Source organism: Chamaea fasciata, unplaced genomic scaffold (genome assembly GCF_029207755.1).
Source record: "Chamaea fasciata isolate MVZ Bird 193981 ecotype frontalis unplaced genomic scaffold, bChaFas1.0.hap1 SCAF_1, whole genome shotgun sequence".
NCBI lineage: Eukaryota > Metazoa > Chordata > Aves > Passeriformes > Sylviidae > Chamaea > Chamaea fasciata.
In genome coordinates this window covers 141,871,598-141,896,510 of record NW_027094086.1, presented here as the reverse complement: position 1 = coordinate 141,896,510, position 24,913 = coordinate 141,871,598, and the positions used below count along the sequence as shown (strand labels likewise).

Here is a 24,913-nt window from a genome sequence, read left to right as displayed (position 1 = left end):
GCCTCTCCTTCCTTTCTGCGTGTGCTCGGTGGTCCAGGGTCCAGTCTCTCCCCAGGTTTTGCACGGGGACGTGCCGGGACCAGCCCGCGGCCGGGGCAGCCTCCCCTCTCCTCTTGCCGGGTTTCCCGGCGCGTCCATGCGGTGGTGGCTTGCATGGACCAGTGTCTCCGCTCTCCCTCCCTCCCTCCCCTCCCTCCGCCGGTGTGTACGTGATCCGCTGCGAGTCGCTGCAGATTCCGCCTCTTTGCGTCATCTGGGCTGGGAGAAGCATCCTCCCTCCCCCTGCCCGCAGGAATAACGGGGAGCCCCCGGGTTTACCTAGGATTATCCGAAACTCTAATCGGGATGAAAGGGATTTGTTGCCATCGAGGAGGAAAATGTGGCAGTTCTGGAGAAAAAAACCAAATCGATGCGTTTAAATGCCTACTATTTTACCCCTCGGTGAGGCTACACTTGTTCAAATTTTATCCAGCTCGCCCTCAGTGACATCAGTTCCACTACTCAATGATTCTAGGAGGAACTGAGAATCAGAGCATCTCTGTCTTAATGGTCTGGTGGCCAAATCGCCATTTTAATTTAAAAGTGTGGCGGGGCACTGCCTGAAGCAGCAGTATCCTGCTCAGCAAGAGGCTGAGCCCTGCAACTTGTTTCTGCGTGGCTGGAGATTATATAATGCAGCAGCAGATGCATCTCCTTTTATAAAGTATTAATCTGCACTTGCTTCTGTGTGAGTTAAGGCATTTGAAGGACTTGCAGAATCCACGGGTAACATCTAGACTTCGCATCTGGCAGATTGCCACAGAAGCATCCAGGGTTCCAGAGAAACAGCCTGTGAAAGTTGCTGTCTAAGGAGTGGGGTTGTCACCAAGACCAAAAAAAGTAAACTGGATGCCTTCCAAGCTGTTTCATTGGCAGCATTGTTGTCCTGACTTTGAAGAACAAGGAAATAAACCCGCCAGCGTTTTAGAACTTAATCATTTCACCTGAATCACACAACACAGTGTGTGACCATAACCCCTTACTATCTTGGTAACAGCAGAGATGTGTAAAATAAGCAGCCTCAAGTCAGTTTGAAGGTTAGGAGTTGAACAAGGGACAGAATGAGTCATGCCCTGTCAAGGTTATTTGCCCTTTGGAGGACAGAGTGCAAATATGTGAGAGGTGAAGTCCTGAAGTACATGCAGAAGGAAATACACTGCTGTTACTGCTATTTGAAAATAAACTGTTCAAGCAAAGTGTAGGTGAGGCAAAGCTACTGATTATGAAGTAGGCAAAAAAAGTTCTAGTATTAGGAAAAAAATTGCAGTCTTCTGTTTTGTTTTGTGTTAGATTTCTCATTGAAAGTCTTCAAAGTATCTGTTTCCAAACTACACTCACAAACAATTGAGTAGAAAAAAACACCTGTTAAACACAGAATCTTAATAGGTGCCTGTATTTAGATTGGACTATAAGTCTGAGCATAGAATAAAATGCACATGCACTTATTCTAAGGTGAAATTACTCTCTTTGCTGCTATCTGTACTTCCAATAACTTAAAAGTAGCATTATGTAAATTACACAAGGCTTTCTATTTATAGGCCATGATAAGTTTTCAGTTATTTCCCTGAATTGGTGTTAGTTACTTGAAAGTTTCATTTTTCTTTTTCGTTTTCCTACCTGTAGAATTTGAAAGACTATAGAATGTATATATGTCATACTGGACTTTTTTTTTTCTGGAGTTAAAGAATTTATCCGTGATCTGTTTCACAGGAAAAAAAGATCTCTATTTAGTACACAGTATGTATAAATACTAAACTTCACAGTCTGTCACTTCAGCTAGCCAGCTGTTAAAGTGTGATCTAAAAATGTACTTTCCACCGTAATCACAAGTACCTCGAGAGGCAAAAGAAGTTTTGACAATCAGTTTTCAATATTTATGTGTTGGTTCAGTTTCTGGACTATTTCTAAATTGTACTGTTTGCAGCTCAGGAAGGTGGTTTACTAAATGGGGTTTAATATGTCACACTTCTCTTTGTGGAATTCTGTGGCCATTCTGCTTCAGGTCATGAAGTACACGGGTTGAATTTTCTGTGGGTTGCCGGTGGCTGCCACAGACAGTTTTGGCCACCATAGGTCACTGGCGTTCACACAGCCTATTCCGGGACCGTGGTGGGCACGGCTGGGCACAGGAGGAGTCACTGGTGACAGCAGTGACAGTGCACTCCTGGGGAAGGATGTGTTTGTGGCTGCAGAGCTGTGCCCAGCCCACTGACTCAGGATCATTATCTTGGAATAGGACGGTGTTGTTTTTCAGATCAACTCAAAGATTCACTGTTGAGGAAGACAGCATAAACAAGGGATGTAATGGTCTGGAATATTCTGGGTTGGGGTCTGCAGCCCATCCTGCTGAAGAAAGGAGCTACGTGTCTCTGTGTTCAAAGCATTCCAGGCTTCCCAGAGTTCCAAGGCTTAGTTAGTAGTGTACATACCCGACTCTTGTCCTGGTGACATAGGCTGGGAGAAGAAATCTTGGCACTCAGCAAATGGAAAAGCTCAACTCCTTCAGCAGATCTGGGTTTAAAACCAGTTTCAAAAGAACCCTAAAGAAGCCTTTTGGATTCTAGAGTTTTGGAATACCACAGACCATGACAGTGGAAGCAAAGATTTATGTATTTCTGCTCTTGAAGCATTACAGTCTGAGGAACATCATAGGACATATTTAATATAGTAGTATAAATGTACTGCTCTTGTCCTGGTGGCAAAATTTCTTTTTTTTTGCCATAAGCTTCTCAACTGATAACAGTAAAATAAATGAATATTTTTTTTAAAAAAAGTCACAAACTAAACCAACCCAAACTCTTCTTATGTCATCCAAATTAGAGTTTACTTGTTAATACTTATGTAATTTGAAATACAAGGAATTTTTGGATTCTAGCCCCCCCCCCCCCCCCCCAAGGCACCTTTTCCAGCTAAGAATAGTACATGCAAATAGACATGTATATGAAATACATATATTTTTGTGTATAGATACAGTAAGTACTATTTGTATGTAAAATTAAGGAATGTAGTTATTAATGGAAAAGTGTAACTATTTCAATGATTTTAATATTTTTGAGAAGCTGCTTCTGTAGTGGATTCAATGATTGAAACTGGTCTCTTAAGAGTTTTACTCTAATTTTTAAGAAGGAGGTACATTTGCCATCTAGATATTCTGCTATTGTGTATACCTGTGCAGTAGAATGTTCTGTTCAAATACAGTTAGTATCAGGAAAATTGTGTAATGCTTTCTTCAGGTATCTAGAATACTGTGATTATATGCAATAAAATCTGTAATGCAATTAAAAGAAAATGGAACAAATTTGTGTTTTTAATTATTTGTTAAGTTCTTGTATTTCACTATTTCTTTTTTTTTATGATTATAGACTCTTACTGACATAACCACTTACATATTTGAATAAAGTCTTCCTGTTTGGTAATATTTAGACATTTTCCTTAGTGATTTCTGCTATGTAGTCTTTAAAGTCTGGATCTTTATTCAGGGTAGCACTGAAACATATGTGGTAAGTCATTAAGCCTGTGTTAAAGCCAATGTTTATCTTTAAAATTGGTGGTACTTAAGTTTATTTCTTGATGCTTGTCCAAGATGCATAGTTTTGATTTTGCTTTTGAATGGTTTATGTTACAGTTATTTATTTAAAGGCATGTCTAGCTGACTAAAGCAAGGCAAACTTGGCTTAAACACAAAACTTACGTAGAACCTCCTCAGTTGTAGTGGTACTTGTGTACATGGACCAGGATGCAGGCACAAAAGAGGGATATTCTTTTGGAGGCAGAGAGAGCCTTTGAAATAATTTAAAGATTTCTGCAGTATTGTTTGTAACCCTGTTATGAAAACCAAGTACTCCTTTTAAGGACAATTGAATAAAAAAGATCAAGGACAATAAATGATCAACTTCTAAATTAATTTGGATGTTATGTAAAGCCCTGAAAGTAGTTGCATTCCACTTAATCTTTGCTGACTCCAAAAGAGCAAAATAAATATTTCCCTCTTTCCAAGGCTTTAATGCATAAGCAAGTGGTAACTCAGAAACATTTTAAATAATTCCTATATTATTAAAAAAATAAAAATACTGGTTTTACTTGTGACTTTCTTTTGAAGCTGCTATTCTAATCCTGTATGTTTATCAAACTGCATTTATTATTCAGAACTAAATCCACGGTTAACATGATAAATCTCTTTTAAAGTAATAAGCCTGAGTAATAACATTTCATGGTAATTCACAAATACCTTTGTAAGACTCCATAAATAATGAAATTTTATTAGACAGTCCTACAGAGGCTTTATGAAATTTTTGTGTTTTTTTTTCTTGAATTACGGCAATTTAGACAGTCAAACTGTAGAAGTTTAAAGCTGCAACACGTTAACTGTATTTTGTAGGTATCAAATTCTAACATCCTTCAGTCCTCATCCAGGAGCCTGCCAGTAGACAACCAAGTCCTTTTTCTGTATAAGGAGATAAAATACACACCAGGAAATAACAATAAAATATCGGTTACATTAACTTACAAAGCTGCAGTGGTAGTACTGGGAGGATGCTGTCTGTCTGTATTCTGTGGGACTTTTTTTCCTGGATTTTTCCCTTTTGAGGGAGCAGGCAAATAGTGAATTTTACCTATTATTCATGCAAGAAACATGGAAACTGGAAGGTATTCACTATGAAAGAGTATGGCTGTATTAAGAATTTGTATAAACCTTCCACAAACAAACCAAACCAAACAACAGCAACCACCCTCCAAAAAAAAACCTCAAGAGCCAAAACAGAACTGCCAAAAAACCTCGTACTAAGTGACAACAACAAAAAAGCCTCCCGCACAACATGTGCTTTAATAGAAGCAAGCTGTGGACTTTGGTGAAAGGAGTACCTTGTGCTGAGTGTTCCTGTTTGTGGAAAATGGCAGTGCTGTAATGAACTGTCAGTTTGGTAAAATTAAAAGTTTTTGTCTCTGAGGAGTGTTAATTTTGTTATGAAAACTGTTTCACTGGGGAGGTAACTGCTCTGTTGAATCTGAGATTTATCATGTTAACTTTCTTTTCATTACAGACTGTCAGATGAGATTCTGTTTTTCTTTGGCATCCTCCAGTTCTTTGTCTAAAGCTGTGCTTTTAGCTGTCTTGGCATTTGAAAACTTTTTCCAGCTATGCCACAAGGCCAACTCTGGCTGAGAAAATTCTTGCTAGAATTTCCTAAAACAGAACTTATGTAAAAGCACTGTTACTTGTGATTTTTGTCTTAAGTGTTAATGACATCCACACAAACAGCAAAAGCAACTTTTAAATTTTAGCAAACTTACTTTTTTTGTTTCACATTGAGCAACTTGGAGGAACTTTCTGGTGTGTTCATAAGTAACGAATCTTTGAGAAAACCTTAGTCTGATTATAGACAGGTTGACCTTTACAGCTCATTATTTTTTGCAGTGAAGGTAGACACTGTACGATTAGATCTTTGTGACTTGCTGTGCTGTTTATGTATTCTAGTTACCAGCTTTTTATATCTGCAGAGAGGTGAACACTTAACACCCAGGTTGAGCAGCAGAGCTTATCTGCCACTTGGCTCTTTTAATATTAAATGCACCAGATTTGAAGAAACGGTGACTGGTACTTTGGGTTGTCATCCTTCTGGCATCCCTTTTTTGCTGATGTGGCAAGACTATCAGTGTAGCCTAACAACTTTTCTCCTCATGCTTTGTGTGATCTCTTATGTCTGTTTTAGTGGTGTGGAAGCAATTAGTTGATTAGTTTCAGAAAGTTCCCGAATAATGGGCGAGGTAATGCAGTATCTGAAGGGATGAGTTATAACAGAAATTTATTTGGCCTGTGCAGAGGGACCAGTGGGATTTCCACTATTGCTCAGGAGGTTAAGTGTTTGACCATGGGACTTTAGTGGAAGATTTTTCAGGAGTATAATTTGTCAGATGTCTGTGAGCAAGGAATTCCAGACAGACCTTGCATTTTCGGGACCAAAGTGGTGTTCAGCGGCTTTTCTGTCAAATGAGTCAATGTAACATTATTTATGTTAATTTACTTCTACTCTTTTCTTTTTAAGTGAGCATCTGTCCACGTGAACTTTGGCTCTGCTCCCCACAAAATGCTGTATTTACATCTGTGTTATTTTGGAAATCTCAGAAAAACTGTTCAAATATAATTTCTCATTTGAAGAAGCTGAATTTTAACTCGCTGAATGTTTTGCATTTCAGACTGAAACTAACCATTATTGCAAAATTAATTTACTTTGTTGTTCAGTAGCTGTAACTTTTACAATGCTATTTTACAGTCAGCAGCAATTTAATCTCTTGATTAACACACACACTGGCATTCACATAATTATTGTAACAAAGAATAGTTCTGAACCCTTCATGCTCATGGACTGCTTGCACTGTCATTAAGCAAATTTCAGTTTTAATGGATGCTGGTCATTGTCTTTCTTTAGGAGTGAATTAATGTTCCTTTTATTTTGCAGACACTGAATATTTTTGGTGCGCAGAAAATGCTGGATGACTATAACAGTGTGATTTTGCTTTTTCTTCCCAGGTATGAATGCTGCTGTGCGCGCAGTAGTACGCATGGGAATCTATGTAAATGCCAAAGTCTATTTTATTTATGAGGTTAGTTTTTGTTTCATTCATTCTGTATTTTGTCTTCTGACTAAACTTGAGTTTTTGTAGAAACAACATGGAGAGTAAATAATAGAAATTATAAGAGGTGCCATTCCTTTTCATTGTGTCTTTTATTTAGTACTTCTTATTTTTATGGAAATTTATGTCTCACAAGGTATATTCTAAAACTATGTAATTTAAAAGTAATTTCTTAAACATAGGGAATTCATTATGTGCCACCGAAGACTTGAAGGCAAAGAAAACCAAAGGTAGTTGTCACCCTGCAGTGAGTTACATATCTGTGAACTTGTTAGACGTTTGGCCCCACTTATTGTATTTCATAAATATTTTCCTAAACATGGTTAAACTACTGATTCTTAATCATTTGAGTCCATTTTCCTAGAGTATGACAAGGATGTATCCTCACCCTCGTTTCACAGGTTGCACAGCTTGGTTTTGATCAAGAATACTGTGGCACTGGTGCCATCTTGGCCCTGGCTTATAGGTAGAAAGTTGCAACTGAAGAAACTCAACCAACAAACAAAAAAACACATCAGAAACTTGACCATCATTGGTCTGTCCTGACATCACAATTTTGTGGTTGAAATTTGTAACTTTATGTGCAGAAAGATCGTAAATTTATGTGCAAAAAGCAAAAAAGATGGGACAAGTTTAATGTCAATGCAAGGTGATGCTCCTATTTGTCTTTCTGGAAGACTGTTTAAGTTAGACTTCCTTATAAAGGACACTTTCAGTTTTTATACAAGTTTTGTAGGTTAAACAATACAGTAAATATATTGATTCTGTTCCCACTGGAATTCCTGTACAGCTCATGAGTGGCTCAAGATTATTACAAATCATAATAAAAGACTGATACAGGGGGAAGCTCGGTCTGTCCCCAGTTAAGTCTAACTTTAATATGGAGTACTAGAATTCATAGAAGTGCTCAGAAAATACTTTGGTTTTCGTTTTGTGCATGGCAAATACAGAATTTATCTTTAAAAAGTAGCTGTTTATCATTTTTCCCTGTCTGCTTGTTTCTATAGCTCATTTACTAATGAGATGCAAAGTATATTGAAATGCAAATAAGCAGAGGACTGTGCTCCAAAATTCTTTCCTACTACTGTGCTGCAACAAGTTGCTCTGAATACTTAGTTTGTGCTAATTACATTAGCCAATTCCAATCTCTGGAATTCCTTCAGTGTTCAGCTGTTTTGCCGCCTCACTGAAATGGGTCAGATACTTCTCTGGAAGTAAGGAGGGAGTTTTGGACATCTTTAAGGCCAGAACTTGGATTTGAATTTATTTTTTAATTAGGCTTAAGTCAAGAATTGCCATATTTTTTCACCTTTTAAACGTATTTGGTATCACAGAGTGATAAGTTTCGAGAGAATTTTGAATATTTTTTTTTTCTGAACTTATCAAAATAGCACTATTTAAGTTAGGGTGTTCCTATGTTTGGTAGAGTTGGCCAGTCTTAAGTCAGAGATAATTTTGAATGAAAAGTGATTGTAAAAAATAAGTTAATGTTGAGAATTTTGAGTTTCCCATAAATACTGTCCTTCGGTTTTCAATGTAACAGTAGGGTCTCCCAGGAAATGCACATTTCACTGCAAGCATGGGCTCTGAAAAATGTCTTTGCTTCTAGGTTAGTCCATTCAGTTCTGTGTTTCGTAAAATACTGAATGCTGAGCTTTGTTCATCTCTGACTGGTGGTAATTGAAACATGAAGTCAGTTTTCTTTCACAATGCCTACAAGTACTTCAGAGAAACAGGGTTGCAAGCACTAAAATGAAACAGCTGTTTTATTTTACCCCTTTGAAATGTCAAACAAATGAAGGTGACAAGTGTAATGAAGGTAAAAATCCTCTTTGGAGACTGGTCACTAATGTTCCCTGTTATAAGTCTTCGCGTGGTGTATGAAGAGGAGATGTATTTTTGGGTATAGTTTGAGTTATTTAATGCTTTTAATAAGGTGTTCCTTCTGAGTTACAGTTTGAGTGTGACTTGAGTGTGTTAAACAAAGAGAATAGTGTATCTTAAGCCTACCCTTTGAGCATTGTAACACATGGGTCAGGGTAAAGCGTTACTCGTATTAAAGCTGCTCTGAAAAAGTGATGGAAAGACCTGAAGTGACAATATTCAAAAGAAGAAAAAAGGTATTTTTATTCAGACCAGAAATTGAGTTAAAGGTCTCAGCCTTTTCAGGCTTATGTTGCTGTAGTCATCATACGCTCTATTTCTCTTGTAGCTATGTCTGTCATATGAACTTTTTTTGCACTGCAAAACCATCTGTCTTCTACAGCTGTGGCCGGCACTAGTTCTATGTTCTAAGTAAAAAAGTAACTCTGTTTTCCTAACTCTATTTTTCTTCATCTTGTGATAAAAGATTACTGAGATAAATGAATTAAAATTGGTAACAAATTAGATCTAATTTTCTAGCATTTTTAAAATAGGTTTTACAAAAGCCCAGAGAAAAAACCAGTTACATATTGGAATTCATGGCCTATTTGGACTTCAAGTCCCAAAAGGAAAAAAAGAGTAAGCTCATGTGAGAATGAAAACTAGAAGATAATTTATATAAAAGCTCTAATTTCTTATATATCTTTTTTATCATTTATATAAAACCTGTAAATTTATGGCTATAAAATTAAAAAACCTTGTGTATCTTAATTCACTGAAGTTAGCGTGTTTCAAAATTTTGCTGTTAATTGCAAATGTATAAAGTTGTGCTAGCTTCACAGTTTTGTATTTTATAATATTTTATTTTAGTCTGTAGTTACCCTTCTTGACTATCATCTCATTTTCCCTGAAATCTACTCCAGTCTGAATTAAAGTTTGAATATCCATGGATTACTTTCACTCCTGGTATGAAAATGTAGGAGCTGGAGGTATGTGTAGAGTATCAGGCTGCTCTAGGGGGCTAGTTGAATTTTTTTCACTAATCAGAAGCTGTAAAAGTCAGGTTGATTTTTTGTTTTGTCTTGTTTCTCCTTTTTAATTGAGAATGGCAAGAAAAAGTGATGCCTCTCATTTATGGCAACTCATTTGAGAAACTTGAGGTCTTGAATATTTGTACAAATAACCTGCCCTTTTTCCAGGATTGAAGCACATAGTTCCCAGTGGATGCGTGCTCTTGCTACTAAGCTATGGAGCTTTTAGATTCTTCATCTTGATTAAGAGTCTTTTTCTCAAGAGGCCAGCATTGGGAGTGCAATGGTACGGCAGTCATGGATTTCTGTGAGGAAAACTTCATGTCTTTTCTGTGGTGGTTTGTGCACTCAGTGGCAATAGTATTTGATGTTGTTGAGCAATGGCTAAGAATTCTCAGTAAGTCAATTGACATAACTGTTAAAGCCCCAAATGTAGCACATCAGAAAATGGCTCATTCTTTTTCAAAAGCTTTTGTCTTTAGAGTTCAGGCTGGAAGCCCTGTTTGCTCCTGGCACGCTCTCCTGGAGGTGCAGTGTCTGTGAATGTACCCTGTGGACATTGGACCCACAGAGATTTCTTCTTGTTCTTTGAATATTTAGATTTTGGGTACCTGAAGTACTAAACATAAAATGGAGCTGATCTTCACAAACTGTGCTGGCTGTATTTTTGACAGTTCATTTTTTCCATTCTTGCCCTACAGTTTTAATATCTCAGTACCCAAGCTCCTTTATTTTTAGGATCTAAGTAAGAATTTACTTTGTTAATGTAAAGTGTCAGATTCCTACCCTTATATTAAGGTCTGTAGTCACATCTACCAGTGATTTTTGGTAACCATACTATTGGAACAGTGGTGAACCTTCAAACATACATTGTCCAGTACTCATCAGTGTTTACATAACTAAAACAATAAATGGAAATCATCAACATTAATGCTTCAATTGTAATTAGTAATTAATTTTTTTCCCGAATAGCTTTTCTAGAAAACTCTTCTAATTCTATAGCTTGTATCTTTTAATGGTGTGGAAAACAATGTGACAGTTCTGTCTACCTTATTCAGAGGTAGTGTACACATACTTGGCAAACAGCTGAATTAGGAAAATTTAATATAAAAGTTCAAACAGATCACAATTCCAAAGGTTCCGTGCCCTTGCCTTGTAGTGGGAGGAATTATTAATGCATCCCCAGTTCTCACTTGCCTGCACAGATACAGACTCCTGACCAAAATGCACAAATTCTTTCTACTTCAAAGAAATACGGTGCAGGATTGGGTCATAGCTCATTCTTAGCCTAGCTATGAGGTGTTTCATGTCTTACAGACAACTTAGGCTACTATTTTATCTCTTTGCTTTTTTCTGTTTTAGATTCGGTAATCTGAAAATTTGGAATTTTATTCCATCTACCTTATTTATTTATGTGTTTCCTATACGTAATACTTCTTTGGATGCGCTTTTGTTTTTCCTCTCAAGTTAAAATGGAAGGTGAATGACTTGAGCACACACAAATTGTGTACTTTTTTGTCAGCTCTCAGTGCTGTTTACTGTAGTCAGTGTTACAAACTGAATTAAGATGCAACATTACACTACACTTTCAGGATTTATTGCCAGTGGATCTCTTGGGATATTGTAGTTACCAATAGAAATACTTATAGGAAAAGCTTTCACTCCATTACTGTATGATATAAGGAACATAGAATTCTGTGTTTAAAAGAAAAGCAAACCAGTAAAGCTGGTGATGAATGAATTTAGTAATTTATTAGCCATCATCAAGCTTACTTTTCTTTCTGAGGATCTTTGCACTTTATCTGAGGGGGATTTTTTTAAAAAGTTGATATGTAGATTAAGCATTATTCCCTTTCCACTTTGCTCTGATTTTGAACAAATTGTACAAATAATGGCTTAGCTCTTCAAGTCACTCTGTGTATGCATTAGCATACAAATAGTATGTCCTGTATGTAGGTACCCACAAGGGAAGTGGGAAGATAGTTCACCAGGAACTGTAGTGATGGGACAAGGAGTAATGGGGTCAAACTGAAAAAGTGGAAATGTAGGTTAGATGTATGGAGGAAATTCTTTGCTGTGAGAGTGGTGAGTCACTGGATCAGGTTTCCCAGAGAAGATGTGGATGCCCCAACCTTGGCAGTGTTCCAGGCCAGGTGGGGATTGAGCAGCCTGTGGGAGATGTCCCTGCTCATGGCTGGGGAATCGGAAGTTGATGATCTTTCGTTCAACACATTCAACCCACGCCATTCTATGTGTATGCATTACATTCATGTCAGAGTTATCTGGAGAATGTACAGAATATTGAAAAGGTCTGTTGGATGGCACAAATTAGAGACATAGGTAGTTTTCCATCTGGATTTTTTTGCTATTGCTTGATCATATTATCACTAAATTAATCAGTTGAGTCTCACTGAGCAGAAACTTTCATGCTTTCCCCTTGGAATCCTAAAACGACTAATTGAGTAACTTATACTTTGCTGTATCCAGGTTATCTTTACATTCTTATTTTCTCATGCTGGTGAGGACTCAAAAGTTTGACACAGAAAACCATAAACATTGTATGAATACTAAGACACTTTAGGCTTGGTATGTTTCCAAGTTACTGTTTATTGAGTAATCCTGCACATACTCTGAATTGTGCCAAATTAAATTTCTCCAGTTTATAATGTCAGTTTTGCTGTTTTCTGAATGCCCTTCTTCTTCTAATTCCTGACTTATAATTGAAAAAACGGCACAGAGAAAAAATATTAACTAATTATTCCTTGGTGTGGGGAATAGGTACACATAATCTAAAAATGGAGACGTAAACATTGTCATGGTTATTTTTCTTTAGTAGTTCTTTTGTTTATTTTCTTTAACATGTTACGATTTTCCCTGTGGATTTAAATAAATGTCAAAAAGTTAAATGGTAATTCCAGTTTTATTCTGATGTCAGTCAGTTAAGGTTTTCCAGACTTAGAACTTGACTGCTCCTTTTCCTTTTCCTTTTCCTTTTCCTTTTCCTTTTCCTTTTCCTTTTCCTTTTCCTTTTCCTTTTCCTTTTCCTTTTCCTTTTCCTTTTCCTTTTCCTTTTCCTTTTCCTTTTCCTTTTCCTTTTCCTTTTCCTTTTCCTTTTCCTTTTCCTTTTCCTTTTCCTTTTCCTTTTCCTTCTCCTTCTCCTTCTCCTTCTCCTTTTCCTTCTCCTTCTCCTTCTCCTTCTCCTTCTCCTTCTCCTTCTCCTTCTCCTTCTCCTTCTCCTTCTCCTTCTCCTCCTCCTCCTCCTCCTCCTTCTCCTTCTCCTTCTCCTTCTCCTTCTCCTTCTCCTTCTCCTTCTCCTTCTCCTTCTCCTTCTCCTTCTCCTTCTCCTTCTCCTTCTCCTTCTCCTTCTCCTTCTCCTTCTCCTTCTCCTTCTCCTTCTCCTTCTCCTTCTCCTTCCCCTCCTCTTCCTCCTCCTCCTTCCTCCATATATCTAACCTACAATTTCACTTCCCTTCCCTTCCCTTCCCTTCCCTTCCCTTCCCTTCCCTTCCCTTCCCTTCCCTTCCCTTCCCTTCCCTTCCCTTCCCTTCCCTTCCCTTCCCTTCCCTTCCCTTCCCTTCCCTTCCCTTCCCTTCCCTTCCCTTCCCTTCCCTTCCCTTCCCTTCCCTTCCCTTCCCTTCCCTTCCCTTCCCTTCCCTTCCCTTCCCTTCCCTTCCCTTCCCTTCCTTCCCCTTAGCTGCTTGCTGGATAGTTTTCTTTCTTTCACATGAGTACAGATCTTCTCACAGTATGCAGTAGTTTTAGAAGACCATTTAAGTTAAGGTATTAGAAAATTCTTGAATGCATCACAAAAATTTGTATTTTTCTTATTAAATGTCTTTTATTTATTGTGTGACTGCCTCAAAAAAAAAAAAAAAAAAAAAAAAAGAAACCAAGGTTGTGTCACCTGATTTCTTGTTCTTTCATGAAAAACATTTGGTTATTGCTCTTTATCTTGTTTTGCTTATTACCAGCACTGGGGGGGAAAAATGTACAATGTGTTATTAAGATTTTCTAAGTTCATGGCCCCAGGCTGAGGTTATGTTTTTAACGAATGTATTTTATAATGCATTTCAAAGTTTGTTGTAGTTTTTTTAAAAAAACTTGAATATTTATTCATAAAGAAGAAACACAGTACCATTCTAATTCAATAGCTGTGTAATCTGTTTTAAGTATTACCTTATCTTGAAGTTGTTTTTGGAAATGATCCTTTAGGAAGAGGGTTTGTTTTGCCTTTTCCCCCCTTAAAAGAAGCAGTGATACCTGCTTGAATATTATTTTATTTAAATCGAGTATTTTTTTTATTCAGTGTTTTTAATTAAAGTTATATTAAAGTGCACAAGTTGACTATTACTGTAAGGGAAATTCGATGTAGTTTTTTAAATCAGACTTATGAAATACCTTCCCTTTTACAGGGTTACCAGGGAATGGTTGATGGAGGTGATAATATTGTGGAAGTTTCATGGGAAAGTGTTTCAAGTATCCTGCAAGTGGTAAGTGCTAAGGGGTGAGACTGGGACCCAAAACCTCTTTATTTAAACAAAAGAATTAAAATTCTTCATGCAGGCAACTGCTGTAATTATGTATTTGAACTGTGTGATGACTCAGTGTCCAGCATGTACCACTTCCAGCAGACACTGACTTCTACAATGTGGATGACTGACACTTGCTAAAGATCTTGGTGTGGTCTTGGAGTCCAGAAATAATCTTGAAAACCTTTGTTCTAGATTTGCAACATCACATGTCATTACCCTCCTAAAGCCATACTGACATGTCTGTATTTAATAAAAGACATTATAGGCCCAAAACATGAAACAGCTGTGTTTTGTAAGGCAAATACTTTCTTATGAAACCCTGTTGGCTTTCTCTGTAAGTGGATTGAGAATTATAGTAACGGATGTAATTACAGTGCAGTTCTACAGAGCTCAGATACTGCCAATGACTTTGTACATTTTTATTACAACATTCTGCAGTGTGGCCATTTGGAACTCCTCAGCTTTTGCTCAGCATGGTAATGTTGTTACCTCTTCCAGAGCAGGTGCTATGTTTGGCGAAGAGGCCTCACTGCTTGCCAGGCTTTCTGAAAACTACCTCCAGGTGAAGCATGGGTTTCTTTGGAGTTTTTTGTAAAGTTAATGAACTTAGTAGAGCTAATTTTTTTTAAAAAACCAATGCCCTGGAGTCCTGTGAGGTATTTTGTCCCATGTTTGCTTGTTTTTCTTTTCTTCTTTTTTCCCCCACGTCTATCTTGCAGAATCTGTAAATAGAATCATAGAATGTATCAATTGACAGGGACCCATAAGGATAATTGAATCCTAAAACTAAAAAATATGACTAAGAGCATCATCCAGATGCCTCTTACGATGACAGGAAAATTGAGTTCTCTTGCCCAAGCCGCACAAGTGCATAGTTAGGAGAAGGATGTAGGCTCCTGTACATATGCAGTATTAAAGAAACACATCTTTCTGTGCTTTATAGCTGGTAATTCCACAGACCAACAATGAACCTCAGCATGTATCTTACGGAATGTGTTTAGTTGTTTTGATGAGAAAGGTTTTTCAGCCCATTGTATATTTCTGTTTATTCAGAGCAAGTAGCACTTTGTTTCAAGTACAGTTTCTTCTCCTCCTACAGCTGTTTTTTCTAAGTATGAAAATACTTCGTTTTAGAGACCTTTTTTAGTCCTAGTTTTTTTTTTAGCTTCTGTGTATGTACCTATCTGCCTTCTTGTCTGGAGACAGCTGAATTCTGTTCCACTTTCTTTTTTCTTTCCACTAGCAGCCATGCAGTACAGATGGCAAACTGGCCTGAGAGATGAAACATCTATTGATTGGGTAAATCGTGTCAGTACAGCCATCGCAGATTTGAAGTTCAAATTTAGATAGATGTGACAGATTTACTACCAGTTACAGTGAAGGGAATGTTTCTGCAAAAGTGATGTAATCATCTCCAGATTTGTTTGCAGGAAAAAAAAAAATAGTTTTTTCAGTCTTAACTGATAATACTTTTTACTGTGAATAAGGCAATAATTAAACTTCTTGAGTGACTGAACAACATAAACAGAAGATGTGTAAATAATGTGTGTCCAGCAAGACACCCAGCAGTTTTCATTGACAGGGCAGTTCAGTTATTTTTAAGAATGACCACCACCATTTCCAAAAGAAACCTCTTAATTCATATTAATAAATGAAACAGATAATAAAACAGTAAATGTAGCATTAGTCTAATCTACAAGGAATTGAAGGCAGTTATTTCCATAATTCTGTGAAATGGCAATGAATGCTAATTACGAATTTCAGGGATCCATTTTTTTATCTTACTGTTTTTGTATCTCGTGATACTAGGGGGAAAAATACCACCCTGAGGCAAATTATTCCAAATGCTTAACTAGTTAATTTATCACTTTTACTCTTGCCAGTTAATGTAAGTAGCAACCTATTTATTATAATGCTGTTAAAATTAATCACATGTAATTTAACATTTTCCTTCCAGAGTTGCTCTATCAGTCATTTTTGAGTGTTCTTTTTGTTTTTCCCTTGTGTGTGTATCTGCTCTTGAACATAAATTCCCACAGGTTTGATAACATTTTCTTTATCATTACTTTACCTCACTGTAAAATTAAAAGACGGAGGTTACGCTGCAAAAAACTCATCATTAATCCATCTGAGAAATGCATAGTAATACACTGGATCATAAGCTAAAAGTGCTGCTCTTCCCTGTCCTAGGGAGGCACCGTGATCGGCAGCGCGCGCTGCAAACCCTTCCGCACGCGCGAGGGCCGCCTGCAGGCCGCCCTCAACCTGGTGCAGAGAGGGATCACCAACCTCTGCGTCATCGGCGGCGACGGCAGCTTGACCGGCGCCAACCTCTTCAGGGAGGAGTGGAGTGGGCTGCTGGAAGAGCTGGCACAGAAAGGTGAGGGTGCCTTCATGCCCCCTAGACTTCCCCTCCAGTCTGCAGGGAAGTTATGAACCCCAGCTGTAGGTGTGCAGATTGTATCCAGAGGGTATTTCTAAAGTTTAAAAATCAAAATGCATTGATTCTAGGACATTGTGTGGTTCTGCATAGGGTAATAGCTTTTGGTTTCTGTGCATCCACTCATGAGTATCATAAAGGTCCAAAAAAGGCCAAATAAATTACTGGGCAACAGTCTATGTGGCTTTCTTCTATGAATCATTTTCAGGATCTGAACTTCTTACCTTTGCTTGAAAAGCCCTGTGCCCTCATATCCAGTCTGAGGTGGTAATTCCTTTCCTACAGCAAGCTACACATTTGTATGCTATCAAATTGTGTTGCTTTCCTGCCTGTATGTCACTGTTTGTTTAAGATCAGAACATCAAGTGGCTGTTGATAGAAGTACAGTCAGCCCAGTAGTTGTGTTTGATAGAATCCAGGAGAATGTATAGGGAAGAGTAAAATAATGCTGTATTGATGCCATGTGTTACTCATGGTACATAAATACCCTGATAGGTTCCATCCATTTCTGTCTTCGGGGCTTCCTGAACCAGATGCTGTTAGCAGTCCTTAATGAATTTCTCTTCCATGAATATATACAGTCTATTTGAAAGCATACAGAGTTTTGCTGAAAACATTGTGTAGCAAGGAGTTCTGCAGCTTCGCTGAATAATGAAGATGGTGAAGAATCTTCTTCTGTTTATTTTGATTCTGTTGGCTTCTAGATCATTTGATGTCCGTAGTTTCTGTGTTAGAGTAAACCATGAACGATCAATCCTGCTTCCTGCATGCCACTTAAGATTTTACAGCTGTCTTATTTTCCCTTCATCATCTCTTTTTCTAGATGGAAGAGTCCTAGTTTGCTTAGTTGTTCCTTATATGTAAGTTCTATATCTTTGATCATCTCTGTTGCCCTTCTCTGAACCTTTTCCAGTTCTATCCTGTTTTGAGGTGGGGAGGACCACAACTGCACCCAGTATTCAAGATGAGGGCAAACCATGGATCTACACAGTAGTATAATGATCTTTGTTTTGTTCTCTATTCTTTTCCTAATATTTTCTAATATTTTGATTTTTTTTTTACTGCTGTTGAGCATTGAAGCTGATTTATTAATGAAAACAGCATTATTATGTTATGCTGGGAATAGTGTTATTTTGTTTGTGATGTTAGGGTACATTTTTTTCATGTGTCTTAGTTTACATTTATCTGCAATGAATTCCATCTGATACTTTACTGCTCACTGTGTCTTGCTAGTCTTCTTCATTTCTTCTCAAACACTCCATACGTTTAGATCCAAAATAATTCCGTTTGATCAGTAAACTTTGGCACTTTGCTGCTCATTCCCTTTTCTAGGTTATTGCTGAGTGTGTTGAACAGCGCAGATCCCTGTAGAACTCCATTGGTTACCTTCCTAAGATACAAGAATTTGCATTTACTGCTGCCCTCTGCCTCATATTTTTTACCCTCTGTTTCACATCATTTACTCTATGAAAAGCCTTCTGTCTTACACAGTGACTGCTTAGTTTCCTCAAAATCCTTTGGCAAAAGACTTTGTCAATGGCTTTTTAGAAATCTAAGTAGAATATGTCAATCAGATATCAAGTCACATTTGGAGCTCTAGAAGAGGTTTGTAATGCATGGTATACATTCATAGAAAACATTTTGATTCTTCTTCACGATGTTATATTGATCTTCATGGACATCAGTTATATTTTTCATTATGGTTTCTGCTGTTTTTCTGTAATGTAGACATTAAACACACTGATACATAGTTCTTGAATCTCATATTAAAATTTTGGCATTATATTTACTACCATCCCATCCACAGATACTAAGGTAGTTTTATGTGCTTAAGCAGCTAAGGTGTTTCATCCTTGAGATCCTTTAGAACTCTTGGATGATGCAGCATTTTTATTGCTCTCTTGGGAGACACTGCTAAGATGTAGAATAGGAGCTTTTTTGTTCTGTTTGCTTATTAATCATGAAATCAGAGCCTTTCAGTGTTGCAAAAGAGAAGTCTTCAAAAGTTGGATTATGGTTTCTAACTGTTTACATATGCCCATAACCACATCCAGTTTGCATTGTTTTGCTTCTTCATTGCATGTTACACACTGAGACTGTAATTTGAATGGTACTGTTTTAACTTGAAACCATCATTTTTAAGGTTGGTTACAAAACTTGGGAATTATTTGACACTTTGAGATGGACTGAAAAGCTCTTATTTCCTTCCTTATTGTAAGGAGTTCTGTGCAGGATTCTTTTGTTTGGATGTGTGATTGGCTTTTGTTTGTAGTTTCGACTAACCTTGTTACCCAAAATATCTAAACATAATTTAATGTTTGGATATGTTTAATTTTTAAAAGTAGAGCACCCAAACAATATGTGTAATTTTTTTTTTTAATAGTCTTACAGTTCTTCCTCTGAATACTTCTTTACAGGAAAGATTGATGCAGAGGCTGTTAAGAAATATGCTTACCTTAACATTGTGGGAATGGTTGGATCCATAGACAATGACTTCTGTGGCACTGATATGACCATAGGTACTGACTCAGCTCTGCACAGAATAATTGAAGTTGTGGATGCCATCATGACCACTGCTCAGAGGTAAATTGAGCATAATATAGAGACTGATAACAAATACACAGATGTTTATGCTTTTGTTTAAGTTCATTTTAAATAGTGGGTAGGTAGCTGGGGAAATGAAAGTTCTTTTTGATTGCATCTTTTAAGTGTCTTGGTTTCTTTTTTTACTTAGCAACTGCTTTTTCATCATTCCTGTCATGGCAGCACTTGAAGTATGTCATCACAGAGACTGCATCAGCCTTAGGGGCAGACTTGGTTTTTAATGTTTTTAGACTTTTTGAGACATACTCTGTAAGAGAAGATCCAGACACACCGTGAATAGTACAAAAATAGCATCTGTCTTATATAAGCTTTATTTCAGTAAGAATTAAGCAATTTTTTTAAAATATAGCTATATCAGTACAGTTCTTAACTATGGGTCTACATTATTTACATTTCCAGTAAAGGGTCACATCTTCTCTTATAGCTGCCCATACATGTTTTGCAAGAAAGTAGAGAAAATGAATTATGCATTGGAAGTACTTAATTTTAAATATATTGTTTAATGTGACAACAATTTTGTTTTCTTAATGTTTTTCTGTTTTGCTAAGGAATTCTGAGTGCATGAGGTACATGGTTTACCATGGTAAACACAAGCTGTTTCATGATACTGTGTTCAGTTAATTTGTTTTCTTATTTTTACAGCCATCAGAGGACATTTGTTCTGGAGGTTATGGGGCGACACTGTGGGTATGTATTGTCTTCAGCATTTTGTGTCTTGTATAGGTACAATCATGAAAGAAATCTGAACCATAAAAGTCTAATCATTTGTTCTGCTTATTAGGTATCTAGCTCTGGTTAGTGCCTTAGCCTGTGGTGCAGATTGGGTGTTTATTCCTGAATACCCACCAGAAGAAGGCTGGGAAGATTCAATGTGTGTTAAGCTTTCAGAGGTAATTTCTAATATGTTTGAGATTCCCGATGTCTTTGCGGATGTTTATTTGAAAGCAGTGATTGAAAAGTGTGATCAGGACTTAAGGCAAGTCGTTGGTTTCATTGTCACATAGAGTTCTCTCTGATCTTGAAGATTTCTTTTCTTGCACTCTGTGATTGTTTTGAGCAATCATATGACCCACTCTGGGAATTGCATAAAATTATACCTATATAAGGAGTATGTGCACATTTCCTCAGTAATTTGGTGTTAGACATTTTACTTCATCAGTGAAAAACCGTGTATGAAAAGAAAAGGTGTGAGAACACATCACGTATGAGTGATCAAGTACAAGAGATGTTTCTTCAAATCCTAGCAGCTTAATGTAGAGCAATTGATGATAAAATTATGCTGTAAGTTCCTCTTTTCTTTTTTTTTTAACTACACGAATGTGCTTTTATTTTTATTACAGAACCGTGCACGAAAGAAAAGGCTGAATATTATTATTGTAGCTGAAGGAGCTATTGATTGTCACAACAAACCTATAACATCAGAGAAGGTTAAGGATGTAAGTGTCAACATCCCAATGACACAAGATTTCTGTTCCTAAGATGGGACTTACTGTTAACAACAACATTTCTGTAGAGAAAATCTGTTCCTGTAAGATAGCCTATCACACAGTTGTATTTTATGCTTGTGCTTTATTATCTAAAATTCCATAGTCAAATTAAAGGGCAGTGTTTTCAGTGGCAATTAATTAGAACCTTTTCTCCTTGTAATACAGCGCAGCAGTTCAAAAGCATCTGCTTCATGGGTGCCTTAATTGATAGTTTGAAATGAGCTCAAATCTCTATTTATAATCCTATTTTACTTTGCATGTCTTATAAAATTTTTAATATTGGTCTGTCTCACAGTGAGTAATACTGTGTGCTTTGGACAAAGTCTCGTCCAAATGGTTGCTTTGCTAAAAGTTTCATTGGTGTCTAAGATTAGGAAAACTTTTAAGCTGAATTCTTCAGCTTTTTTTTTTTTATTTTTAAAGGGGTCATTAAGAAAAAAAAAAAAATTGGGAAATAGTCATTGGTAGAAAGGAGGTATAATTCTTTGGCTTTACCTGGGGTTTATCTGTCCTGTGACTGTGAAGTTCTGTTTTCCATAGCTGTCAGTTTTAGAGAAACCTTTGCCTTCAGAATAGCAGTTTTATGAAGTAATATTTAGCACTAAGTGGTGTTAAGTTACATGATGCTAACATATATATAAAATAATGATAATGATAAACCCACTGTATTTTGCAATTCTGTGCAGCTTGTGGTTCAGCGGCTTGGTTTTGACACCCGAGTAACCATCCTGGGTCATGTGCAAAGAGGTGGAACCCCTTCGGCTTTTGACAGAATTCTTGTGAGTATTCCCAATGTAACTGCTCATGGCACCACACAGGACAGCTACATTTTGATTGTTTATTTGGGGGCGAGATGGTTCTCTACCTGATTAACTTGACAAATCAAATTGTTATCACACATTGACCATCTGAATAGCTCCAGCTCAGAGTAGTGAAGCACTTTGTGTGAAGAAATCTATGTTTAGGTTCAAAATGTGAAGCTTAATAGTCCGTAATATGGGTATTTAACAGCCCACAACTTTTTCACCTTACCAAGGAGTGGTTTGTGTCAGCTTGAGTTATGGAGAAATCAGGACCATTTCTGTGATAGGAAGCCTTGCGCATTTCAGTGCTTGCTTGGGCACTCACACATTCTGTGTTTGCAGGCCAGTCGTATGGGTGTGGAAGCCGTGCTCGCCCTTTTAGAAGCTACTCCAGATACCCCTGCCTGTGTTGTGTCCCTGTCTGGAAACCAGGCTGTCCGTCTGCCTCTGATGGAGTGTGTGCAGATGGTGAGGCTCTGGCAAAAAACCAATTTATGTTACTTATCTACTACAACAGACTACTATGTACAATAATTGCCTGTTCTCATTAGGACATTGATGGAATGTGTACAGCAGTTGTCCGTATTTTAGAATGAGTAATGAAGTTCACGTGTGTTCTCTATGTGTTACTATTCATTTGCAAACTATCAAGGAATAGGAAATACATATCTTCTTAATATGTTCTAAAATTTCATCTCAGATCTTCTGTTTTTACTGTTACAACAAATTCTTCAGATGCTTGCATCCATTTATATGTCATACACAAGTCAGGTTTCTGCATGCAAACTGCTCAGTTTAAACTGAAAAAAGAAAAGGCATAATGATACATTGATTTCTTTGTCCCATGAAAGCTTTAGGTATTTGTTTCTACTTTCTTCTCTTGTACCCTGTAATTTATGCTGTGAGAGGAGGTAGCTCATAAAGTGAGGAAATTGTCAGTGTTTCTTTTTTCACTGTGGAAATACATTAATATGTGGAATATATGAGATAATCTACCTCCTGCATTTTTTAAACATATTGAGTAATCAACTTCTTTTTTCAAGACTCAAGAAGTCCAGAAAGCCATGGATGAGGGAAGATTTCTTGAGGCTGTGAGGCTTCGTGGAAGGTATGACCTATAGCTTCTATCAGTTTATTTGCTGTAGAAAAGCTGAGTTGCCTTGCTGTTATGCTGTCATGTGACATTTTATTTAAAATATTTTACTAACTGTATGGTTTTATGGGTTTGAGAAGGAGAGGAGACAGAAGAGTTGCCTAAATAGAATATTTGAAATTCTTACCTTCAATAAAACATGCAAATCAAAGCAAACTGTAACTCACTGCTGTGTCAGACTAGTGACTATTCCTAGGCTAACTGGTCACAGAGCAAAAAGCTGCTGTGCTGTATGACCTGACTGGTAGCAACCATAAGTTTGTTTATTCATGAATTTGAGGCCAGTCCTGTGAGCCTGTTTGTAAGTAGCTGGTAGTTTTCCAGCAGTAATGTTGGAGGAGGTATACTTCAGTCCCGTCAGGAGAGTGGTTTCTGTTTCGAGTCATTTGATAATAAAATGCTTTCTCCCCAGTCTAGAAAACTAATTTGTTAACCATGTAGTTGTTTTATATTTTATGACTCTTATCTTAAAGAGTTGAATATTTTTCATTGTTCAGTCATTTACAGTTTTGGCCATGTTTTGCATTTGCAGTAACAGTGGTATTAATATTTCATGCCAGTTTGTTAAAGTTTCTGAAAAATTGAGATGTTCCTTTAACTATGAGTTTAAAGTTTTACTATTTTAGTTGCTTATCTTACTTACTCATTTGTTTAGGAGCTTCGAAAACAACCTTAACACATACAAATTACTGTCGCACAAAAAGCCGGATGCTGAGCTTCCAAAGGTGAGTGTGCAATACATGTCTGCTTTTGGGATCTATTAATAACTCCCTTCAAACCTCTACTATAGCATAGTTTATAAATTAAATATTATGAAGATGCTTGAAGCACTCTAGTTTATTCTAATAATAAGTAACATTTTTAAAGTGAAATGCCATTGTAACTAGAAAATTGCTGTAGGCAGTTCCTTTCTGTCTTGGATTTACATCTCATCCCAGTTGTTGCAATGTCTGGTTCTAATAGTTACTGTTTTGCCCTCTGTTTCTTACCATGTAGAGAGAGAGGGTGATATTTAAGATCATGATTAAGACTCTGAAAATCTTGAGATAAAGGAAGATTCTATATTAAAAGAATTCTAAGTCTTCCTTTTGGAGGGTAAAACCACTGAAGAACAAGGGCAAATTCAGGAGTTCGTGGGAAGCAATACTGAGGACAGGTGCATCACCTTTATGTGAAATAATAAGTCACTGTGCATAATATAATAAGGAAATTTGGATTTGTGTATAGAAAGCAGACACTAAATTTTGTGCGCAAACACATCTTAGATGGGATTTTTTTTTGTTTTTATTAAAAGTTTACTGAATAGTTCTGTGTTTGATCGTAGTTGGTGACTGTGATATCACTTGTTAATTCCTTTTTTAATTGTAGTTTGTGACCATTTGCTACCTTATTTGCATAATTATGTTGCTGTTACACTTTCTAGAAATCTTTTTCCCAAATAAATATTTGAGTAATGATTACTGGTGGCAGCTTCTCAATATTATTAGGGAGCAAAATTGCACTGATAATACAGTAAGGAGCTAAGACTAGCCTTCAAGAGATCAAGTAATTCAGGATTTTTTAGGTGGATATTTAAGATTTTCTTTGGTGGATCAGGTGTTTGGGTGATGAGGTTTTTTTTACAGCAATGCAAATTCAGGATTGTTAGCACTGGGCTTTTGCATTTTTTTAAAATACTTTTGTCATACCTTCTGTCATAAATGGCATTAGAAGGAAATGTAGGCCACATGTAATTACTAACTACTTGGATTTGACCATACTAACAAAATCTGTGTGCCTTCACTAAAAGAGGTTGAATAGGAATTAAAAAGTGGGTGAAATGAGCATGTCACAGGAACTGAGGAAAGAGCTAAGCTGATCAGATCAGGAGAGCCAGCTGAATGCTCTTCTTCAGCAGTGCTTCTGCACACATTTTATTTTGCTGTTTGTGATTGCAATGCATTTTTCTACAATCCTTCAATTGTACCAAAACCAAAAAACATAAAAACTATGTATACTCTGGCTCATGTCTCTTTTGTTGTGTTTTTTTGGGGGGGTTGTTGTTGGATTAGGTTTTGTTTGGTTGGTTGTTTTTTTTTTTTGTTTGCTTTTGTTTGCTTGTTTGTTTTTTAATCAGATGAGATTCCATGATCATTACTTAACAACTGTTCTATTTTTTGTTTTGTTTTTTTTGTTCTCATCTTCCAGAATAAAGCTAAATAACTTCTATGGCTTCTGCAGGGCCAAATTGTTACAATTGTCGTTCAGAAATGTTTTAAAAACTTCCATAATCTGAAAATATGTGGTTTTGGAAAAGATGCTGAGTGCTTCTGTTTGCTGAAGTATTGT

The 24,913-nt window shown here is 37.0% G+C and overlaps 1 protein-coding gene across 3 annotated transcripts in view; it reads left to right on the top strand.

Annotated features, from left to right (window-relative positions):
• The window catches only part of PFKP (phosphofructokinase, platelet), a 43,050-nt gene that overhangs the window by 1,584 nt on the left and 16,553 nt on the right, over positions 1–24,913 (top strand). For all 3 annotated transcript variants that reach the window (XM_066200431.1, XM_066200423.1, XM_066200414.1), the window contains exons 2-12: positions 6,569–6,642; positions 13,979–14,056; positions 16,289–16,478; positions 18,956–19,121; positions 19,785–19,829; positions 19,924–20,032; positions 20,483–20,578; positions 21,316–21,408; positions 21,775–21,900; positions 22,476–22,540; positions 23,241–23,310. In XM_066200431.1, coding sequence (XP_066056528.1) covers positions 6,569–6,642; positions 13,979–14,056; positions 16,289–16,478; positions 18,956–19,121; positions 19,785–19,829; positions 19,924–20,032; positions 20,483–20,578; positions 21,316–21,408; positions 21,775–21,900; positions 22,476–22,540; positions 23,241–23,310 — 1,112 coding nt within the window. The remainder of the gene's footprint in view (positions 1–6,568; positions 6,643–13,978; positions 14,057–16,288; positions 16,479–18,955; positions 19,122–19,784; positions 19,830–19,923; positions 20,033–20,482; positions 20,579–21,315; positions 21,409–21,774; positions 21,901–22,475; positions 22,541–23,240; positions 23,311–24,913) is intronic.